Here is a 23,689-nt window from a genome sequence, read left to right as displayed (position 1 = left end):
TGTATCTGTTCAGATTACGACCCTGCATAAAACAAACCTGCATTACCAACTCGCCCATGCTCTCTTATGCTATTTTTATTTGCCCTCACTTATTTTTCTTCTTTTCATCCACAACACATTTGGATTAGGAATAAAGTCTTAAAACCGTTGTTTCTCGCATGATTTTTGTGGTATTAGGCTCTTAATTTGCATGGGATTTCCGTTTCAGCTGACCTTCCACCTCTTAGCGCTCTTTCTACCAAAAGATGCTACGCGAGAAGAAATTATCCAAGATTTGGCATCTTAAAACTTTAATTAATCCAATATACCAAAGATACTCTGTAGAATTGGAGGCCCTTGATTCTTTAACCAGAATGAATGCAAAACAAAGATTTGTTTATTCTGTACAGTTTTAATTCCAGTAATTTGACAAGTCACAGTATATTCAAAGATTAACAGAGAGCTGGTTTGAGAATATTTATAGTTAAGAAAGAATACAACTTTTTTTTAATTTTTTTTTACTTCAGTCATGCACTTGGGAGGACTAATTTAGCCTTTATTTACAGCTAGCGGTTGCTTTTTACTGCAATCAAACAATGTGGAAGTTGACAGATTTCACAGTTTTAAGACAACAGTCTCTTTGGAGTACAACCACAGAAGGTGAATCGAACTGAAAGTGCAGGTATGTACAAAATTTGTGTGTCTCACATGAAAGGAGACCTAACGAGGTTGAAATATGTTCAAGAGATGTGCACCAGACAGATATTTGTGTTGTTTTATTCTGCACCAAAACCAGAAAAGCAGCATTTTTACATGAACTTAGCTGAAAGACGAGTGCAAGTGATGTTTCTGCAAACATTAATCAGGCCCCAGAATCATAAGTGGAGATGCGCCCATGAGAGTTTCGTGTCCAATTTCCGTTCTCTGGGTTTTGCAAACCTTTGACCGCTACTAAAGATTAGACTGTTCCAGTTGGCGTTGAAAATCTTTCTTCTGTGCCTTCCTGCTGTAAGCGACCCTGATTTATACCAGTAGGTACCTTCTTTTCAGCAGATGGAAGCATGAGGTGCTCCAAAACCTCCTGATAGCTGCTGCGTTGACCGTGCCCTTGATAAAACACAGTGGACCAACACCAACAGCTGACATGGCTCCCCAGACCGTCACTGACTGTGGGTACTTGACACTGGACTTCTGGCCTTTTGGCATTTCCTTCTCCCCAGTCTTCCTCCAGACTCTGGCACCTTGATTTCCGAATGACATGCAAAATTTGCTTTCATCCAAAAAAAGTACTTTGGACCACTGAGCAACAGTCCAGTGCTGCTTCTCTGTAGCCCAGGTCAGGCGCTTCTGCCGCCGTTTCTGGTTCAACAGTGTCTTGACCTGGGGAATGCAGCACCTGTAGCCCATTTCCTGCACACGCCTGTGCACGGTGGCTCTGGATGTTTCTACTCCAGACTCAGTCCACTGCTTCCACAGGTCCCCCAAGGTCTGGAATCGGCTCTTCTCCACAATCTTCCTCAGGGTCCGGTCACCTCTTCTCGTTGTGCAGCGTTTTCTGCCACACTTTTTCTTTCCCACTGAGGTACCTTGATACAGCACTCTGGGAACAGCCTGTTCGTTCAGAAATTTCTTTTTCTGTGTCTTACCCTCTTGCTTGAGGGTGTCAATGATGGCCTTCTGGACAGCAGTCAGGTCAGCAGTCTGACCCATGATTGCGGTTTTGAGTAATGAACCAGGCTGAGAGTTTTTAAAAGCCTCAGGAATCGTTTGCAGGTGTTTAGAGTTACTTTGTTGATTCAGATGATCAGGTTAATTACTCGTTCAGAGAACCTTTTCAAGATATGCTAATTTTTTGAGACAGAAATTTTGGGTTTTCATGAGCTGTATGCCAAAATCATCAGTATTAAAACAATAAAAGACCTGAAATATTTCAGTTGGTGTGCAATGAATCTAAAATATGTGACAGTTTAATTTTTATCATTACATTATGGAAAATAATGAACTTTATCACAATATGCTAATTTTTTGAGAAGGACCTGTATAGATTCCAACTAGCTCTACATCACTGTCATGTAATTGATTCATGTATTTGTTGCTTGCAGATGAGTAGGCTGGGGATTTCTTGAGTTCATCTAAATAAAGCCACAGTTTAAAAACCCTAGAGAATGCACACACACGCCTACTTCGTTCTGAGATTTTTAAAGGCAGCCAAGTTTTCTAAAGCAACATATTCAGCCTTCATGGTATCTGGTGAAGATGTGCTTATGGTCAACTTTCTCCTTCGTGAGTTGAACAAAAACGTTCCCAAGGTGGGAATGACCTAACATGGTAGACGGGCTACTTTTCCTTTCTGAAAAGTTAGTTATAAAGCACCTAAAGCTGCAGAAGTGGGAGGAGCAAAAATGCTCCTTTATTAAACGACTTTAATCCTAAAAGTAGCTAACTGTAAACCTTCTTCACTCAGTAACAACATCCACATCAAAGAGTGAACTATCTAGTTTCCAACCAGTCAGTGAAGCTGATTCCAGTCAACAGCTAGTTGCTTGTTGGGTCACTAATTGTGACCCAACAATTAGTGACCCATCGTCTTATTGATGACTTATCGTCACCAATAAGATCATTTTAAACGAATCTTATGCTTTTGCTGTGATTTTACAGTTTGCAGTTATTCAGCTGAGGATAAACGTGGCACAACAGACGAGCGTCGGCGTGAAAACGTCCAGAAGGATGTGATCGTTCCCGGTCTCTTACAGGAAAAGGGCAATATGATACAATCAAGGTGCAGAAGCAGTGCGGGGGTCAGATGGGAATCTATGAAGCTTTTTTTGGTACCACAAAAACGCATGAGAAATTATATAATAGGTACCCATTTCAAGATTGTCGGTCAAAAGTTTCACATTGACATGTTTTTTATTTTTTTGTTCTGACTGAGCTGTTTTTGTTTTAAGATTTTTTTTTCATTCACAAATTTCACAATTTATAAGTTTCATTTAGGTAAATCAACACATAATTTGCACCTTTTTTTCTTTTTTTTTAGGGTCAAAGGTTTAGCACAGTTTACTATTATTATTATTTTTGTCAACTTCGTTTTTTTGTTGTTGTTTTTTTTTAGCTCTACTACTTCTGACTTTACATTTTTTAATTTTGATTACTTGGTACCACAACTAAATCCAGCAGCACATCCTTTTCAGAGATTTAGTAAGTTGTGTAGGATTTTGATTTAGTAAACATTTTTTTTAATAATCTCTAAGTTTGTATATTTTGTGTCTCATTTCTTTTTTTTCCTTTTTTTTCCCAGGCAGACTTGCTCTTGCGTAGGTCCATGCTTTCGGAGAAAACAGTTTGCATTGCAAACAAGTGTGTCACATTCAAATTTCAGACGACTCAATCCTGTCTATCCACGGCAGACTCGAGGAAGGCGTGTCTTCTTGTTTTCCTGCTGCTCTGTCAGCTGTCGGCTCCTTCGCCTCCTTCTCAGTTGTCCCATCTCTGCTCTCTCCTCCTCCGCCGCCTCCCCTTCCTTCCCGCGCCCCGCCCGCCCTCAGCTGCTGCAGCTCCCTCTCCAGGGCTTCGTTGCGGTGATACATCTCCAAGTAGCTGGCCTGCAGCTCCTTCTGGTAGCGGATGACCTTGTCTTTCTCCGTCTGCCACGTGTTCCTCTCCTCCTCGAAGGCCGTGGCCTGGGCCTCGCTCTGACGTCGCTCCAGCAGCAGCTCCGCTCGCAGACGCTCTTCTGTGGGACCCCCAGAGCTGCCTGCGAAAGGAAAAGTTCACGTGGATTCAGCTGGAGTCCAAAAAAAATAAAAAATCTTGAATGGAAGATTACGAAAGACACCAGCTTCTTGTACATGCTCGCAGCTCTCTACTCCTGACCTGGCTACACAGCTATAACCTGATTTTGGATCTAAAATTGGAAACACGAAGCCATTATTGAGCGACAGATACCCGCTGATGGACTCTCTTCGGCTCCTTTTCTGCTTTCTCCGGCGGAGGAACACCTGCCGCGCTGCGTCCCCTGCAGGATGATGTTCAGAGCGTCTATCTGGGCCTCCCTGTTGCGCAGCTCCGTCCGGGTTTCCCTCAGCTGCGTCTTCAGCTTGAAGATCTCGCTCAGCTTCTGGGTCACTTCTGCCTGGGAGTCCCTCACCTGCTGCTTCAGCAACGAGATCTCCCCTGACTTCTGACAAACCTGAGAAAGACAACAATATGACAAATAAAATCATTGTTGAAAACTCTATGGGATTTTGACATTTTTTTTCTTTTTTTAAGAAAAAAAAGAAAGATTCAGAGTGTCACTGCAAAACCACACAATCTTAGGCCAAGAATTTTGGCCTAAGTTTCTGGTGCAAATATTTTAGTACACTCGGAAAAAAAGACAAGACTAACTTACAGGTAACTTTTCAGCAAAATACAGAAACTTATTTTAAGTCAATAACTCCTTAATATTGATGGAAAAAGTACCAGTTGTATCTTCAATAGCGGAACAAGACATTTTAGCTTATGATATGGGAAAAATGTCATGTTCCACTGGCAGATTATTTTACTTTTTCATCAATGTTAAGGTGTTACTGGTTTAAAACAAGCTTGCTGAAAAGTTAGTTTTGTCTTATTTCAAGATTACTAAGATATTTGAACTAAAAACTAGTTTAAAAAATACCTTTTGTGGTATATATTGCAATTGCATTCCAGTGCAAAGTATTGAAAAGATGCATGATTTTCAAAAGTTTTTTCACCACAAAAAAACAAAAAAAATCTGAAAAGTGTGGCATGCACCCTAGACATATTTCCCCCCCCCCACAGTGAAACATGGTTGTTGAAAGCGTCACTCCTTGCGCCTGAACTCTTCTCACCTGCCACCGCGTCTCCTCCAGAGTCGGACTGGTCGCCTTCGGCGCGGCCGTGGCGTCCCGGCTCGCGTCCCGCTTCAGGCCGTCGAGCTCCTCCTGCAGGCGGTTCTTCTCCTGCTGGGCCCTGAACAGCTCCAACTGCATGCTGCGCTGGGAGCGCTGGGCGTGCTGCGAGACCTGACGCAGCTTGGCGGCGTACAGGCGCTTCAGCTCCTCCACCTCCTTCTCCCACAGACGCTGCTTCCCTTCGAACACCTGCAGGTGGCGAGCAGATGGGGTCAGCGCGGACGGAGAAAAAAAAGAAGTGACGTTCAGATCGAAAATGAGATTCACCTGAGCGATGGCGCCTTCGCTCTCGTCCAGGTTCCTCCTCATCTGTTTCAGTTCGTGTTCTTTTTCCACCAGGCGCTCCTCCAGATCCCGCACCTGGAAGACACAGCGGCACGAATAACTTACAGAGGCTGGCAAAAGTAAATACACCCCTAGAACCTGTTCTTATTTTGTCATGTTACAACAACAAACTTCTGTCTCTTAGAAAAAAAAAGACCGTAAGCGTGAAAATCTGACATTTTCACGCATTTCTTTTCGAACTACGTCAGATTAGATAGAGATCATCTGTGAACATTAATTTTCAGGTCTTCATACAGATTCTGGATTTATTCATTCGAAGACATGAACAAGCTTCGATTGTACAGTCGCTGCAGGTGGACGGGGAAGCTCTGTACCACGCAGACCTCTAAGAGGTTTTCTTTCAGGACTTGCTCTATATTTGACCTCTCCCATCTGAAGAAAAGCTTCCCCACAAACCCAGGCAGCCATCACCACGTCTCAGGGTACGGAAACATTTGTTCACGCTTTGCTTTTCCACCAGATGTGTTTTGCACAAAGGAGAAAAGTTGTGTTTTTACACCATTTGTGGTAGAATGACCTATTTTTCTTTTAACAATGGCTTTTTTTTTGCCACTTTTCCAGAAAGGACAGATTTGAGGAGTTACTAATAGTTACCACATGATGTCCCTTGGCTGCATATGTGATTAATCCTCTCATTCACGAGTCATATCACGATTGCAGTTGTGCCGTATTTTTTCTATTTTCTGACAACGGATTGAACAGTTCTGCTGAAGACGTGCAAAGCTTGTTTTATAACCAAAGCGTAGCATTGAACACGACTTTCTCTCTGACCTGTCTGCTGAGCTGTTTGTTCGCTAATGTTGGCTAATTCACCTCAGAGATCTTCACCAAATAGCTGTAGTTGAACTGAGATTAAATTACACTGCTTCAGAAACTCCAGGAATTGTTTTATTTTGGATTTATCAGATGAAAGGCGGGTAAATACCTGAGCATGCCACACTTTTCAGGCTTATATTTATAAAAAAAATCCATAAAAATCATTTTCCTTTCACTTCACAATCTACAAAATAAATTACAGCAGCTCAGGAGGTAGGGGTTTGTTCTGTAAGCGGGGCAGGTGTGGCTACAATGTAGCTAACTACCAGCAGCATGTGAATGGGTGAATGCAGTGTAAAGGGCTTTAGAGCTCTCTGACTTGATAAAGCCCTACAGGCCATTTGTCTTAAACGTTGGTGGCTTTACCACGAAGCAAAAGTTTCAAATCAGTCATTAAGTTGGGCTCATTTTCCCTTACCACGTCCTCCACCGAGAGGGACAGCGTCCATTCATAAGGAGGCGGAGCCTCGCTGCCGTAGGGGGTCAGGCGGTTCAGTGTGGCCATGCTTCGGCATGCTACCTCCCCCATAGCCGCGCCCCCCGACCCGGCGGCCTTCAGGCCCTGAGAGGTTCGATCCAAGGAGCCGATGGTGTTGATGTGGCCCATGGAAGCGCTGGGGAAAGGAGAGGAAACCACAGAAGCTATTAAAATCTCGTTACTTTTCACGATCCACACAGTCAGGAAAAACAATGAAAAATCACGTCTGTGGAACTCAAAGTTCAGCGGAGAAGACAGTGATGTAGCGGCCGACCTGATGTGAGACAGATGTGGACGGAACGGAGGGCGGTACGGCGGCAGACTGCTCATGGAGTTATGACCCGAGTCTGACAGGTTGTCTTCCTCGTGGCTCATCACTTGCACCGAGGAGACGGCCTGCAAAGTCAGAATTTATACGGTTGTTCAGCTTATGCGGAGCGTGATTACGGCCTTTGACGGAAATGTTTGAAAATAAAAAGGTAATCCATGGCGCAACATGCCTGGATCATGCATCTAACGAGTGATTAACTTGGCAAATTTCCAGCCAACGACAGAAGATGCTAAGCTAATGAAGCCGGATCAGGATACCTTGTTACCACATGATGTCGGTCCTCCATGACGGGAGGGTGAGGAAGATGAAGAGGAGGTGGAGACTGTCTTAGAGATGTGGCCGTATGCTCTGTGCAGTCCGTTAGAAAGGCCGTGATCCATGTCCTCCGACTTGGAGGAGGGGTAGAGGTTTTGCATGGAGCTGAAGTTTTTAGGAGTGACGGGTTTGAATGCAGAAGACCTGAACCGAACCTAAGAAAAAATGGCAAACAAAAGGTACAAAGAGGCGTAAGCAGCAACAATAGCTCGGTTACGTAACATGAGTCACAATGTTCTAATGAAATCAATGCTACTACACCCTCTGTGTTTTCAGCATTGATCAATTTAGGCGGAACAAAAAAAGAAGAATAAGAAGAAGAATAAGAAGAAGAAGAAGAGAGATTTGATCACCGCAATAAATTCAGAACACTTGCAAGTGGCAGATTTTTCAATCGGTGCTGCTGAGGTGGATCACATCTGTGACTGATTTATGCTCCTAAAAGGATTCGAGGGTGTTGCGTCATACTGCAGGAAATATATGAAAGTGTTGCTAATCAATTTACCACGACCCCAAGGAGCCTTTTCACTGGCTGTGAATCATTTGTACAAAGAGTACTTTTAGTAAAACTGATAATAACTTGCATTACTAATCTAATAATGCATACGCTTTCCAGAAAAGTTAAATACTGTACCTTGCTGAAGTAATTTCATGCCTTGAATATGTTTACATGTTGTCACACTGCAACTGTAAACTTCAGTGTGATTTATTATTATTTTATGTGATCGATAAAGATGAAGAAAAATTTTACTTTTCTTTTTTTTTTTTTTTTACAAATGAAAATTTATAATGCATATGTTTAGTCCCCCTTAATCAGATACCCCTAAATACAATCCTGTGGATAACATGGCCTAGTTAAAGTCTGGATCTAAATCTAACTGGATCTAATTAAAAAAATTATTATGCAATAAAAAAAAACCCTGACCAACATATTCTACTTTGATTTGATCATTGATTGATCATTGATTAGAGATGTGTCTGTATTGATTTGAAACATTTTGTGTTTCTATGGGAAGTGTTTGTTGCGGTAATTCTACAAAACGTGGAAAAAGTTCTAGGTTTTCCATGATGTAACACAACTGATGCTCATGTAAAGACATTCTTTTATTTTTATTTTTTTTTTAAATATACAGCGTAAATTCTCGTACATTCACCTTTTCGTACTTGCCCCCGCTCGGCAGTGAGCTTTTAGTCAGGTCTATTTCAGTCCCATCTTTACTGTAGACTTTGGCGAAAACGTCATCCTCCACCAGGCCTCCGATGACGTCCCTCTTGCCGTCGCCGCTCGGCCCCGCTTTGGGCTCTTTTCTGTTGGGAAGCGCAGGAAGTCAGGAGACATCTCAACGAAACGTTCCGCAGAGGTACCTGCTGCTCTGCGGCAGAACCCACCTGGTGATGTTGAGGTAGTTCAGTAGCTCTCTCTGGGTCAGGCCTTTCCTCAGCAGGCCATTGGTTTGTCTGGGTCTCACCTGAGGCACCGCGCGGTTACCTTTAGTCGGAGACGCATCCGGCTTCTCCACCAGGCTCCCTACGCTTCCCATGCCGCAGAGCGAGGAGAGGGGGGAGGTGGGGAAAGGGCTGCGGAAGTTTTGGGTGGGACCACGCGTCACGGGAAGAGTTTGGACCGAGGTTGCCATTGATTACGAGATGCTGAGGGGAGGTAAAGAGACCTGCGAAAGGAAGATAAAAACAGGTCGATCACAAGAGTAGGTGGGACTGGTAAAGGTGAACAACTGTACTTTGACGATGTCTTGGTTCAAAGAAAGCATCGTGAACCTCCTGCCGAGGCATGCTTGGCTTCTTTGGAAACAAATTATATGCCTTGAGTTTGATGATTCAGAACATTACAGAGCTACAGTAGAAGATTATAATCAGTAAAGGAGAGACAAACAGAAATCTGTTTGGGAAAGAGCTTCTCAGACAAAACTACGAACCTGTTATTAGATTCTGAAATGTTCTCAGCTAGAGATTGAAATCGCTCAATTTTCCCATCGATTGCCTTCGACTTAGTTCGATCAGCAGATCAAATACTTAGAATTCAGGAAATTTCCAGTTCATGTCGATGCATAAAATGAAGAGCAATCTGTATTTCCAGTTTATGAACACACAAATAATGAAATTAAGACATAACCTTAAAGATATGACCTTCTAATCCAATATGGCTGCCAAGTGTTACTTTACGAAATCAATCTAGCAGACAGTATTGTGCAAAAATCTTTTTAAGAACATATTTCATGTCCAAATTTAGACAAATATTTCTTGGCTTGCTAATCACTAAGTCACTAAGCTCAACAATTAGCTCAGTTTTTCTTTGTCTTGCACCATGAAAACAGTTGGATTAGTTTCTACTAAAGGTGACAAATCTCTACAGTCATCTTTTCCTCTGTTGCTCACCTTTGCTTTTGTGCAGACAGTTGTCAAACCAGCACACGAGCCCTGAGCATGAAACTGCAGATCTCTGATAAGGACATAGCAGCCTACAACAACAATAGCACTTTTTCAGTGTTTCTTTTTTTAACCTGTATGTTTTTGCTTGGCACTGCTACCACTGAGCTTTAGCGATGGACAAAAGAAAAAAAAAAGATTAAAATATAAGAGATTTGAAGAAAATGTTAAGAAAAATGTGAGTTACAACTTTTTGTGGAGAATAATTAGCAATGTTCAAGGTGTGACCCATTAAATGTCCCTTCAATGGGACAATAAAAGGACATTCGTGTCCGGCTGCATGGCACGACACACCTGATGTTATGCACTGCCAGTCAGCAGGTTGAAAGGAGGGCGCTACACTTTCCCTTAAAAAATAAATGTACATTTTTGAAGACGATTATAGCCGTGCAGCACAGAGTTTCAGTGTGAAAATCTGAGGCGTGCCAACAATCACACTTATCAAATTATGCTTCTTCTTTATATACGGAAAACTTTAAGCTCCATCTCTGCTAAGAAACCAAACCAATATGAGCTTGTCAGACTTGTGTTACTCTGTAAACAACAGTAAATTCAAGGTGCAGTTCTTTTCCAGAATTTATTTGAATCTATTTATCAGAATACCAACAAACATTTTGTGACATAAATACCTCCAGTTGGTATTTCACAACATTTGTAGCTGTAGCGATGATTGTAAATGGTAGTAAACACGATAAATGTGCAAGTTCACAAAGCAGTGGAGGCACTTTAAAGCAACCTGAAAGGTTATGACACACAATAACAACGAAGCAAACATTATTCCTTCCTTCTCTGCTGAAATAAACTCCCCTGCTTACCCCGCCAACAGTATGTGTGGACGTCTGTCCCCGGAGGACAAAGGTGAGCTCACATGCGTTTCCTTCAGCTGTGTTTGTCTCTGCAGTCAGCTGTCTCACAGCACAACAACAAGAACTCAGCAGGACCAACCCACACATCCTGACCGCCATGCAAATGCCATGATGGAAGAACAAATAAATGCAAAATATCTCCTATCAAACGAGGTTGAGGTAGCTGCAGTGCTTGACGAGCCTTTCTTTACCTGAGGCAAATCAAAAGAGCACAGGATCATGTGAGGTAGCGGCGCTGCAGGGTCATGTTGTTGTTGTTGTTTTTTTTTTCATGACAAATCTGTTACGTAACTCGGATCCAACTGGGTTACTACAACTCAATCCCCCCCATCCCCCCTAAGGACATAAACTCCACATTTTAATCAAGTTCTGAAGCACAGTTTTCTAAAGTCTCTGGGAAAAAAAAATCACCGATAAACCATTCGGTGTGTCTCAAGACGTCAAGCCCGGCATCAGAAAAGCTCCAGCTGAGTGTTGACATTTTGTAAGCGAACAATGAGCAAATTTCTGCTGAATTTTTATGAAACTAAACCAGCTGCCAAGCAATTCAAACACCCACCTGAAAGCCCTAAGAGCCTCTTCACCCCCCACACACCATGCATTGTTTCCTCCTGTCACCCCTCTGATTCCTCTCACTTTCTGATCACCCACACATCCCCTCCTTCCCTTCTTTTCAGTCAACCTCATTAAGGTGCACTATTGATTTTATCCTTATGACCCTCTCTGTTCCCGTGCATCAACACCGCCAGCAGTCATAAACTACTGGAGACCATAAAACACACACTGGCACACAGCTCTATTTCCGACTATAAATATGGCTGAGGGTGGAAACAAAGGTCTCCGTTCAGGTTCGGCCCGCTGGTTTGACGCCCAGAGAGCAACCGTGGCGCAAACTGTGCTGTGTCCTCAGCCTTGGGTTAGTTCCCTAATACTGGTGGCAAAAAGTGTAGAGACACATTGTTTTTAGAGGTTGAGGAGACCCGCTTACAAAGGTCGTTTTCAGTGCCAAAACAATCAATTTTCTGTTCACAGGTACAGACAGTTACAAACTTTCAGAGACTATGGCAGCAAATTTTTACCTATGAAGTCAATGTCTGTTTCGGAGGCCTTAAAAAGCTGTTTTTTGTACGAAAAATGCACTTTGCGTTTCTCACTTTCTTTCAAACACATGTTGATTTGCGTTCAAAATATTTACAATTTGTGGCTGTAAAATACTTTAATTCAGAAAGTAAGTGTGCATTTTAGTCTAAAGGCTGTATCTTTGCAAAGCAAATACAGCGGAAAAGTTTGGAACAAGAACAGGGGAGAAGCACATGAGGCAAATGTTCAAAAATCGAGCTGTCACTTTGGACTTTGCACCCACGTGTCCTGTGCTATGTAGTCGTTTCACACAGTAATAAGCACCACGTGCACTTCAGGGATTCTTTTATTCAGACGCTTTGCTGGAATCGTAATCTAACCAAATATGTTATTTCCTGCATGAAAGATGAAGAAGAAAAAAAAATTGAAAATGAAAAGCCCTTCTGATGTTTGGAAACTTGTTGATTGTGGCCATTACTTTCATCTTGAACCTCTAAAAGACGGTCAAGGACGCTTAGGCAGTTTTCTCTGTGCATCAAAGATCATAAGTGGGCTCATCCCAAGCAACGAGCGGACCGTCCTGCAAGCCCGCCTGAAGGCACTTTGGCTCAGTGAACACAAACTAACACTAACAACACGCTCGCTTAGCTAAAGCCGGCCCGCTCTTTCGTACACAAAGCTCTTGTTTTGAATCTCCTCTCATTTGCAGCACAATCTACTTTTATTGAGCACCTCACACTGCTGGCCAGGACAGTTATAACAATTATGTAAATGGTTAAAATAGGCAGAGAGAGAGAGAAAGCTGTGCATCTCCAGCCCACTCTATCCAGGGCTCTCAGCCAGGCCCAGATCAAAGCAGCCCAAGCTGCTCATGTTTATATGCATGAGGTCTCATTTCCTCCCCAATATGAAACTTTCTGCTGAAGCATCCGGCTACTAATAAGCCAGTAAAATAAAGACCAAGCCTCATAATCAATGACAATGTTTATAATAGGATATTAAACGACACTAAAGGAGAACAAGTGCTCCCTTTTTTTTTTGGTGCAGCTGATTTATCAAATCCTTTTGTGTCCAAGTAAGACGTGTTAAAAGTAAGTGTGGTCAGATCAGATCTTGCTGAGTGTGCACGAATCAATGCGTTTGATTTCACGTAAATAAATAATGAGCGTGAAAAGCCTAATGCGCCCCACCCCCCACCCACCCCCGGTCAAGGTCGGGCGTGGTATTCTTAGTCTCATTTCTTTGCTAAGTTTGTTCGTTGTGCAAAACGCACCCAAGAAGCCAATCGATGCTCGACGGGAAGATGAGCTCGGAGCCGAGGTGGATCGAGGCGAAGCTATATTCGTTTTGGGTATACGGCGATCCATTTAGGCTGAGACCACAAATCCTGCGGGACTGAAGAAATCTCGCATCCCGGTTGTTTTTCCGTAATTGCCTTCAAGTTTAAACCCGGAGACGCAGCAAGATTTACAGCCGCGGCCCAGACCAGACGAGGGGCCTCCCCCCCCCCCACCCGAGAGGCAACACACCTCCTTAAAACTCACACACGCTCATGCACACACGTGCACAGATCAAAGCAATGCCAGCCTCGAACAGTTACGGTCTAATTGAAAAGTGTTGTGTGTGTGTGTGTGTGTGTGTGTGCGTGTGTTTATTCCGTCCTCCTTTAGAGCTCCAATGAGCTGGTTTGGAAGTGAGAATAGCTTTTCGAACCGTGCACTTTTCCTTCCATCTTCTGAAAAATATATGTTTCAAACTTTCATCAAAGAAGTTTTGTTGAATACAGAGCAGACACCAGCGACTGCAACTCCTCTCCAAAGCTGCAAAATCGCCACTTAACTTAAGCGTACAAGAAGAACAAAGCCCTCACGCTGAGGGCTTCGAGGACAGCCTCTTTATGTATTGCAACCAGGTCTCTCATAGTGAAAGAAAACCTTTCAGTGAAACACTTCAGTGTGAAGAGGGAACATTAAAACCCTCGTGGACAACCGGTTCAGGACGCAGAAACCAAATTCCAGAGATGCCTGACGGGAGCACAAGCTGTGGCTCGTCGGTTTGTAATGCTCGAAATACTCCCAGCCCCACGGAGGAGCTGGTCACTCAGCACCATCCTGATGAAAAGAGTATTTACAGTTAGCAGCACCTGATCCTGCGCCCCGCTGCCTCGGCAACTCCCTCCCTCTAGTCTCCGAGCGCGCGCGATCAAAGTTTGTTTACGACTCGGATACTTCGCGAGCCACAGCTAGAGCTCCCACACAGCAGTGCTCGCTGTTGCGTTGCATAAGCTCGATAAAAAGCCAGTCCGGCTCACTGGGTTTTCACAGCTGGTGGTTGTGGAAAACGCCAGTGTGTTGTTACCAAATTCCAAACGGCCAAAATACAGAAATGTACCAAATGTGACCACCACGCATTTTGCTAATGCAAATGCTAAACTCTTAAAGCTAATTAGAGATAAGCTAATATTGACGGCAGCCGGCAATATTACTCTACATCTTGTTTTCACCATTTTCAGATTATTCATGAAGAACAGATCAAGCTGGGACTAATTTATCATATAAAATGAGCATTTAAAGTACTAGAACTCCATGGAATGATGCTGCCACCACCATGCTTGACAGTTCTCCTGTTTTAAAGTCTCACTGTGACTCCTCCAAATGCACTTATTTTACATATTAGCACTAGAAACACATGTTTGAGCCCACCTTACTGGATGATCGGTCAATATTAACATGGTACGTCTATACTGTCACAAACCTAAAAGTCATCATAACCTCCATGTCAGATGAAAACTAGTGACATAAGCCCATTATTAATACTTCAGGAAAATGTTTTCAACTTTTGACTGATACTGGTGTGAGGTTTTTGCTTTACAAGTCAAAGAATGGTGAAATATCCTGCATTCTGGTACTCTGTCAAAGAAATACAGTCAAAAGATTTAAAAAGGAAAACCTACATGTTAGGGAATCGGCCGCTACACGTTTCTATAAAATGAGGGCAAGTAAAACTTTCCTTCGATGTGACCGAGCTGTAAGCTGCTCCAGAGGCCATTTCAAGATGGATCTTCACTACATTTAAGTTAAAGGGGAGCTCCACTGCGTTACTATACATGTCAGGACGTAAGGAGTGGAAGTGTCTGTGGCTGCAGGGCCTGGCAGCCCCAGACGAGAGCTGTTTGTAATTGTTAGCAGGTTATTTATTACGGAAAGGAGGGCATCAGGCAGACTTTGTTTCTCTTAGCAAATCCTGAGGCCGCAGAAGAGAAACATGTTGAAATCGGGGTCATTAAGTGCTGCTCCTTCTGACATTTATCACCGTGCATCAGTGCAGCAAGGCTGGATTCAAGTTGAACTTAAACGCGGAACAGTTTGTCAAAGCTTTTCTGCAAATTCTTGCCGTCTGTTTGCCGACTGAGTTCTGCGCACCCTGAAAGGTCAACTTGAGAGGACAAGGAGTGCTCCAGTGAGACGTGGGTCATAATTCAGTGGCGGCTGGATACAGCTGAGGGGGCCGTGTTCAGCCTCACACTGTCTCTATTGATGATGACTGCCCCAGACTTTATGGAGGTTGAAGGTTATATTTAGTCAGAGCTGCAGATACAGGGTGCCTTTGAGAAGACAGACAAAGCAGAGGCTTCACTCTGGAAGTTCTGACAATACTATGCAATTATAGCCACTTATTCCTCATTACCACCAGACTGTACGTTTCCACGTTACAGGAATAAGGCTGAATCTCAGTTTACCAGAAAACAAGTCGGGGGTCTGATTTTTCACGTGCAACGGTGTAAATGTCTGAATTTATTCAGCATTTTTCAAAGACAAGAGCACTTTAAACAGCCCGGTAAAGAGAAACGGAAATTGGTCCGAAAGTCTGTACCTCAATAAAAAAAAAGAAAAAAAAGAAGAAAAAGATGAAGTACAATAAAACAAATGTCGTTAGCGTAACAAAAAAAAAAAGTGTAAGTATATTTTAAAATAAGGGTTCTGCATGTTTTGCATCAAACATGTAGAAATCTTCTTATCAGAAAACCTATTGATTACCCGAGAGCAATCTTTCTGCATCAATTAAAGATTGTCACTAATTTCAAAACTCAGTTTAATGGCATTGAAGTCAATGTTGCCAAAAATGTGAAAACGTGAAAAAGTGTCTGCATTGGAGCCCCGTTAGAAAATGAGCTGAAAGATAAACTTTAATCGAAAATAAACTTCACGTCAGGTCAAAAAGCCAAGGCAATCAGCCGCCAGCAGCATTATTCTTGATAATCAAAATAAAAGGTTTTGATGTTGTCTGAACTTATGAGTAAAATATATTGAAGAAAAAAAGAGAAAGCCAAACAAATATAAACCCTGAGGGAACAGTGAAGTTCCTCACTAATGAGAGAAAGTGATGATTTTTCAAATTTACAAAAGGGAATATGTCAGATTTTTTTTCCCTTTTCATTATTAGTGCCTTACACAAAGCACCATTGATTACTTGTGTATGAATGCTGCCAGAGAAATGATCGAACTTGCCGTGCCGTACTTTTACAGATTTCATAGATATCACATTGCCGCTTTCTTTCCACTGTGGCAGAGCGGCTGAGGTGGGTTTCCTCATCAGGGAAGTTGGAACTGTATATTTAGGCTTTTACAGCCATGTTGACTGGACAGTATTGTATTTCTGCCCAGCATTCAATTACTGGTTCTGATTAGAGTAGCCAGAGGTTATCTGGAGCGGCTGGTTTCACTGCAGCTTCATGAAACCTCATTGATCTGGATCTGGCTGATGTTACATAAGACAGCACCCAGGGGAGAGCGCATTCAGGGCCTCCTCTTTAACCTAAATCGATCACCAAGACATGTTATTTTTAAATGATTAAAAACAATCCCACTATATTGCCCCTTTAGAAATAAATCTGTGAAAAAAAAACCCCCAAACATTTATTTCCAAACCTCAAATTTGTCAAGTGCGACAGCATTTTAGTGGAATAATCCCAAACTTTGTATAGATTAATGCCGGTGCTGATCCCTCTGTCAGGACGCGGGTTCAGTGAGCGGGTTGGTTCGTGTGCATGTGTGAGATAAAAAGAGATTAGCACACGCAGCATATGGATACGGGCCCGACCTCAGTGTTGTTTTAAGTGAAATCCCTTTGCCCTCTACACACACACACACACACACACACACACACACACACACACACACACACACACACACACACACACACACACACACACACACACACACACACATTGAGTTAAGTCTTCCTATCCATCCACCTGGATACAAAGGTGAAAAATCTGCCTTTGTGATGTAAAATTGGGGGATTATTATTATTTTTTTTTGCTGTCTTGTGTCAGTCAGGGATGATTTATTTAAGAAATAGGCTCAAATACTTGCTCATCATAACCTATAATATATTGATAATTGCTAATACTGATCAGAAATAATATTACTTTCCAATGATATCTCCTTAGATGTAATTTTCTTGCTTTACCCCATTAAATACATGCAAATCTTTCAACATTCAAATGAGTCCCACCTTTTCCGCCACAGCTCAGCCGGGATGAAGCTGCTGGCCTACAAGCAGTTCTTGTTCAAACATTGCGTTGCTACACTATGCTTTGCACAATGGCAGGAGGTATGATGTTGGGATTAGTAGAAACCAGTTGTGAAGACAAAACAGACAGAAGATAAACATGGCAAGGTTGACTTTAAGGCTGAATGGGCTTTAGACGCTACTCTCTGCTACATTCCCCCAGTTGATTGACAATCCGTTCAATTAAGCTGTCAGTCATTGTTATTAAGATCTAATAAAGTAGCTAGTAGAAGATAAAAACTTTGCTCCTACTTTAAATACCAGACATAAGCCACGCTTCTTATCATAGTTTGTCTGGTGATGCATCTCATAGTCAGGTGCAACTTATGTGTAGTTTTTTTCCCTCCTCGTGAAGCATTTTGATGTCCATCCATCCATCCATCCATCCATCCATCCATCCATCCATCCATCCATCCATCCATCCATCCATCCATCCATCCATCCATCCATCCATCCATCCATCCATCCATCCATCCATCCATCCATCCATCCATCCATCCATCCATCCATCCATCCATCCATCCATCCATTTTCCTTCACCCTTGTCCCTCAGTGGGGTCGGGAGGGTTGCTGGTGCTGCATTTTGATGTGTTAAATATTAATTCATACTGACGGACATGAACCACGGATTAAGCATTGCGGTCAGCAGCCGTTAGGAAAGCTAACTGTGGGCCGAAAGCCAGGAACAGAGGGTTGACTCCACAGTTGGGTAAATATAGAACATGCGGCTGGTGATGACGATCTGTAGTACATCATCAGGTTTACGTACAGTAGCCCGTCTAGATGGCTATGTCGATCTGTTGATGCTACCTTTCGAAATTGCCATTACATCTGTTGAGGCTTGTGAGTGGTGCAGCTATGCCTCCACGCCCCGATGTTTGCCAAGGAGGTGAATATGAATTACTTTGCAGGCAGACCCTCTTGGTGTTGCAACGAAACCGCCTCCCCAAACACCCTGGATTTACACTGCATGTGTCTCTTTTTCTTTTTCCCTCTTCGTGACTCAGTTTTCAACTGATGCAACTAATAGTCCAGGAAATACTATAATTGGTTTTTAGTCTGCAACTCAGTTAAAGGGATAGCTTAAGATTTGCAAAGTGTGGTTCTGTTGAAAGACTATGTTCACATCAGGTAGCTCTACTTAGTGTTGTCATCCGATGCAAACGCAGCAGTGGGTTAGAGGTTCATCGAATGATGTTGACATAAACAACCACAGTTACTGAGTCTGGAGCTGTTTTAAGTCTGAATCTGGACTTCCATTCTGAACTGCCTCTTTAAGGTAGAAATAAATGAGATATGATGTCACTAACTCCTTATCTTGACCTTTGAACTAATTTAAAAAGAAGCAGACGCATATGTTTACTTAAACTGAGGAGGGTGTAACAGGTAGTGTGCAGGAGCTAAATCCCCTACACAACTTTAATTTGTCGTCTTGTTTTCCAATAAAGCAGGATGCTTGCAGATTTCTAGATGGTTAAAATGATTAAAAATATAAGTGTGGATTTTTTTTACTGTTTGGAAAATAATACAAACATGAATTGACAAGATTAGATTCATGTCAGGATTTTAGTAGGAAACTATGTAGTGGACACAGGCGCATATATCAAATACAGACTTGGTGTCTGTTGATACTTCATCCTAAATACCTCAGATCAGTATCACAAAACATCTTCAGTAAATAAAAGGCTGCAAGCTGGTAACTAAGATCCTGCACTATAAAAAGACACCTCCTATGTGCAAAGTATGTTTAACACCACATAAGGACTTCCACCACTGTGTGTGTTTATTACAGAGCATTTGTGTCTAGAATCATGTTGGACCAACACACTAACGTTTGGTTGTTTTGTGTTTTTTTTTTTTTTTTTTTGCAATAAATAAAAGCAACACCATGCTGAAAATTCTCCCTACGTAGCTTTACAGGAATTTGTGAGAAAAGCAAACAGCCAAATGTCATTCTGTGCACCTTGTTAGTAGGCGAAGCCTGCAAAGTGTTTGCCAGCTGCTGCTATCAGCAGAGCTGAACTTCAGCGAGAGGCATGTGAGGAAAATACACATTCCTTGCATTTCTCGCTGGGTAATTATTAATGTACCATCACACAACGCACGTCGACCTGACAAGTTCTGGTAACGCTCAAAAGAAACGGTTAGCTCTGCTGCAGGACCTGATGTACGGCAAGACGACTTTTTTTCTGTCCGTTACCCAAAGCTCATTAGTTCCCACGAGAACCTCGTTGAGAACAATGTAATGACTGATCATTTGGCCTCATAATCACAGTGTTGGTCAAATCGGTGGTAAACTGAGCCAATAAAGACCAAGAGCACAAGAAAGCCAGCGTCTTATTAAATTCTTTACAGCCTGTGGGGGTTCACTTAAAGCACAGGCCTCTTTGTTTCCTGGAGCGCTACGTGTGAGACTCACCGCTCTGTGATTACGCAGCTTCCCACATCGATCCATAACTGAACAGATTTCCCTGAACATCTCCACTGAGTGTCCATGCATCCATCCAAACACCCTGCCGATAAGCCCACACTCAGCACAAACCGGACAGGGCTGACCATTGATTAGGATTCAGCAGCAGAGATTGGATGCATTGACCATGCGCAGAATGTGTTTTAAAAAAAATTAAAAATAATGCTTTCCAGGTCAGATGTAAATGAAGAGCATGCATCAGATGCTTTACTGATTACAAACCAGGCAGCTTTTGTTTGATCGTGACATAATACGGAGGAAACAATCAGGCAGCGCGTCAAATGGTAAATACAGACGATGACACATGCTGCCTGCCCTGTCAGGAGAACAGCACTTTTCTTCCGCCTCTGGTTTCAGTGTAAACACAGAGATTGTTTGTTGTTCCTCGGAAAATCAGCTTGTTCAGCCAGAAGAGTTTCAGTCAGGCTGCGTCGAGTTAACAAATCCAATAAAGGAAGGAGAAATTCCAGTGAAGAGCTTTGTCTTGAAGTCAGCTTAAAAAAATTATTGCTTGGAAGGGAAAAAAACAAAACAAAACTTAAATAGTCCTCAGGGGGAAATCCAAGACTAAAATTAGACCAGAAGGATAAATATTAAACGCAAAATGAAAAAAACAACTTAGTGAAAAAAAGTGTGGACATCGACTGGTGCGAAGCAAAATAAAAAAGTTACTGACAAGTTCCCCAGATGCTATCCCTTGCAATGAGATGCCAGAGAAAGTGAGAGTAATATCTGACTGTATGAAGGCTCGGGTAAGGTAGTGCTGCCCCTCCTCCACCTGTTGCTGCACACACTGCAAAACTGGCTGCAAAAGAGCTGCTACACTTTGAGCTCACTTACAAGAAAAACAAACTCGTCTGTGAGGAAACATTTCCAGTCATAAACAAGATAGACAGTCACAGTGTGAAAATGAAAGCAGTGCCATCTATCACTCTTATTAACACTGCTTGAAAAGTAAGGTTAGTAAGATATGAGCGGCATGTTTATTAAGCAGCCGACGAATTAATCAGCAAATAGTTTGTTTTACTGGTGTTAGCAGAATAGATAATAAATGTTTCTACTAAAGCTTATGTCTATATAGCAAAATAAAAAATAAGTATGATAAATTACATTATTATACATGTAATAATCATTATGTCATGTTATGGTGAGATCGATTGTGGCATTTTTTTTTTTCAACAACAAAACTAAGTGTGCTTGCCTTAGACTCTTATTCTGGTCCTTCACTTGTTTAGTAGAACAAATATTTAAGGAACTCGATACGAAACAATCATAAGGCTCTAAAGTAAAACATAAAGTAATTATACAACAATTTTTCTCTACATTGGAAGAAAGTTGGGTAGCTAAGGCTGCTGCTCAGAAACAAAACAGATAAGAAGTTCAGCTGTGATCAGAATATGCATTCCTCTAGTGGAGTAATAACAAGACAGGCTGCTTTCCTCCTTTCTCTGCAGTTCAAGCTGCTCTTTGAAAAGAGCTTCAAATCACGTTAGGTTCAGAGTATATATATATACATGTCTAATTCACATGTTGATGCATCAAACTTTCCCTCAAAAAGCACATGGATGAGAATCAGATTACAATCTCAACAGCTGCTGCGGTTAACGCTTCACACGATCTGAGGATGTCTAGAAAGAATAAGTCTCTACCTGTGTTTGTCCGCCGGAGATTTCACCTTTCCTCCCCTGATCTCATCCTCCTTGAACTTCTGGGTACTCCTGACTCACCGTCGCGCTAAAGATGATCAAACCGCACGGCTTCCTGTTTCTCAGTGTTTCACGGTGAATGGGAGGTGCGCGGATGAAGAGGAAACTCCCTGAACAACTGACCTGTAGGATGACTTTCCACTGATTTGAAAGTTAGATTAAGCCGATATAAGTTTCTCCAAGAGGACGGTTTCGGTGGAGATTGTGGCTAAAAAGGAGAAAAAATTTCCTTGTCACCTTAAAGCTAGTTTTAACTCATCCGGGATGGTTTTGCACCTCTTGCTCATCTGTCTGTGTACTCTAAGCTCTCTTCATTTGCCAGTGTGGCCCGACTTGCTCCTCCAGTTCAAAACACACAAAGCCCCGCATGTGAACCAGCATCGAGGCGTTCAGACCCTACAATGAAGCACAGAGAGCCAGCTTCAGGGAACAAATAAATACAGCAGCAGCAGCTCAGTGTGCCCTGTTTGCTCACAAGTGAGAGCACAATAACCAGGGGATTAGTCTGGGGTTAAAATGCAGACGGTGGAAAAGCAGAAAAGCAAGGTGAGGGAAGGAAAAAACAAGCAAGTAGTGAAGGAGGAAGAAGTAGAAAACAAAGACAAGTGGGGGCTGAGAGAAAGTTTCTCTTTTCGCGGCTGGGTAACTGGACGGGTTCTGCACCGTATCCAATTACATAATTCAAACAGGAGACGCTAGCATCTGAGGAGGAAGAAGAGAGGCGACATTGTTCTCCGCTGCGCAACCAGAGGAGAGAGACTTTCTCCCGCCGTCACCACGTGACGGCCCGGCCTGGCCCAGCCAGGCCCGGCCAGGCCCAACCGCTGAGAGGAGGGACGACAAGGACTCCTTAAGGCTGGCACTGATGGGTGGCCACGCAAAAATCCAAGCTAATAAAAAACCTTGCCACTCACAGGTGCACTATGTGGAGACTGGCGAGCTATTAAAGACATTCCAGAGAAAGAATGCAGCACTGCCCTTTGGTCTCTGCGTTGGAGTTGGACGAAAATAAGCTAAAGAAAAAAAAATGAAAAGAGGGAATAACCCCATCAAAGCTACACGGCCTAGTTTAACGCTAGAGCAGGTGCCACTGTTCCCTTGTTATTATGTCTGGGCCCCTCGGGCATATCCAGTCTCAGCTTCCACAGAAATGTACTCTGGGAGAGTCTCTGGGCTTGTTTTTTTTTTTTTTAACAGCTTCAATAGCTATCCCAGAGGAAACAGAAGAAATGGGTAAGCGGAGGCAGTTTACGATAAAACAGGAGATAGACATAAACCCGGGTCCAATCAAAGCTACTGAACCTGTTGTACTGGCCAACTAGGCGGGACGGCCATTCGAGCTCGACTCATTTCCTCCGCTTAAGCTTCTCTGGACAATAACATTACAAGAAACAACGATGACACACACACGTTGGCAGCCTGGTGAAACATCCTGGTCCTGTGTTTGGAAGCCACCTGATCTCAGCTCGTGTGTCAGCTCGGATGTCTTGAGAAAAAGTGTTACAAGGCATTTTGCAATCCTGTTGTAAGGATTTACAGTGCACAAACCCAAAATATTTGATTGGAATTTCATTCACACGATGAACCAATGGAGTGAATTATTTTGAAGCTAAACTTTTTCTCAGCTCCTCTGAGTCGATGTTCTGTAGAACTACCTTATGCTTTAGTTGCAACTCTGTAGGGGTTATAACTACTAACATAAACTATTTTTTTGGTACGTTTTTATCATGAAAATAACTTAAGCTCAGTGAAACTGGGTGGATATCATTTCAGGAGAGAAATGCTCTAATTCTGCCAAAAGCTGCTCAGACGGATTCATGTCTGGAGACTGACTGGGTCATATTAACATATGACTGAGCTTTGATGTAAGCCATTCTACTGAGCTCTGGCTGTTTAGAGTCGCTGTCCTGCTGGAATCACATCTTTTGACCTCTAGAGATGAGAGTCACAACTAAAGCATGTCGGACACTGGGGCCTGTGGATCTGGGTTGAGGATGGACCATTGTCCTACATTTAGCCAAGAGGCTATGTGGGTCAAGCTATTTCAAATTTCATGTCATGCCACAGATTTAGGTGTAAAGAGGATCTCTGTGTATCTGGCTGTATGTTTAGGATTGTAAGGTGAATCTCTGCCTCAGTCTCTCGTCCATTTCTGTCTCTTAACAACATTGGTCTGTATTTGGTTCCATCCACGCCCCATTAGTTTTGTCTAGTTGACTCTGATAGAAGAGAAAAGCATCTCCACAGCATGATTCAGCCACCACTATGTTTCGCCATGAGGATGATGATGTTGGCAGTGTCATGGTTAGTGTTGTCCAAGGCAACATTTTGCATTCAAGTTCAACTTTTGGCCTCATCTGCCCAGAAAACC

At 42.7% G+C, this 23,689-nt stretch overlaps 1 protein-coding gene across 5 annotated transcripts in view; it reads right to left on the bottom strand.

Moving 5' to 3' along the window:
- Positions 1–371: 371 nt before the first annotated feature.
- n4bp3 (NEDD4 binding protein 3) overlaps positions 372–23,689 on the bottom strand; it is a 30,813-nt gene continuing 7,495 nt past the window's right edge. The window contains exons 2-10 of one of the 5 annotated variants that reach the window (XM_008419954.3): positions 8,567–8,847; positions 8,332–8,485; positions 7,120–7,332; positions 6,806–6,927; positions 6,472–6,667; positions 5,160–5,252; positions 4,830–5,081; positions 3,925–4,168; positions 372–3,733 (exon numbers count right to left, since the gene is read on the bottom strand). In XM_008419954.3, the coding sequence (XP_008418176.2) occupies positions 3,348–3,733; positions 3,925–4,168; positions 4,830–5,081; positions 5,160–5,252; positions 6,472–6,667; positions 6,806–6,927; positions 7,120–7,332; positions 8,332–8,485; positions 8,567–8,814 (1,908 nt within the window). In that variant the 5' untranslated portion in view covers positions 8,815–8,847 and the 3' untranslated portion in view covers positions 372–3,347. The other 4 variants (XM_081611594.1, XM_081611595.1, XM_081611596.1 and 1 more) reach the window with 4 other exon arrangements.

This window comes from Poecilia reticulata, chromosome 10 (assembly GCF_904066995.2).
Source record: "Poecilia reticulata chromosome 10, P_reticulata-male-v2, whole genome shotgun sequence".
NCBI lineage: Eukaryota > Metazoa > Chordata > Actinopteri > Cyprinodontiformes > Poeciliidae > Poecilia > Poecilia reticulata.
This window is presented reverse-complemented; position numbering and strand designations above follow the sequence as displayed.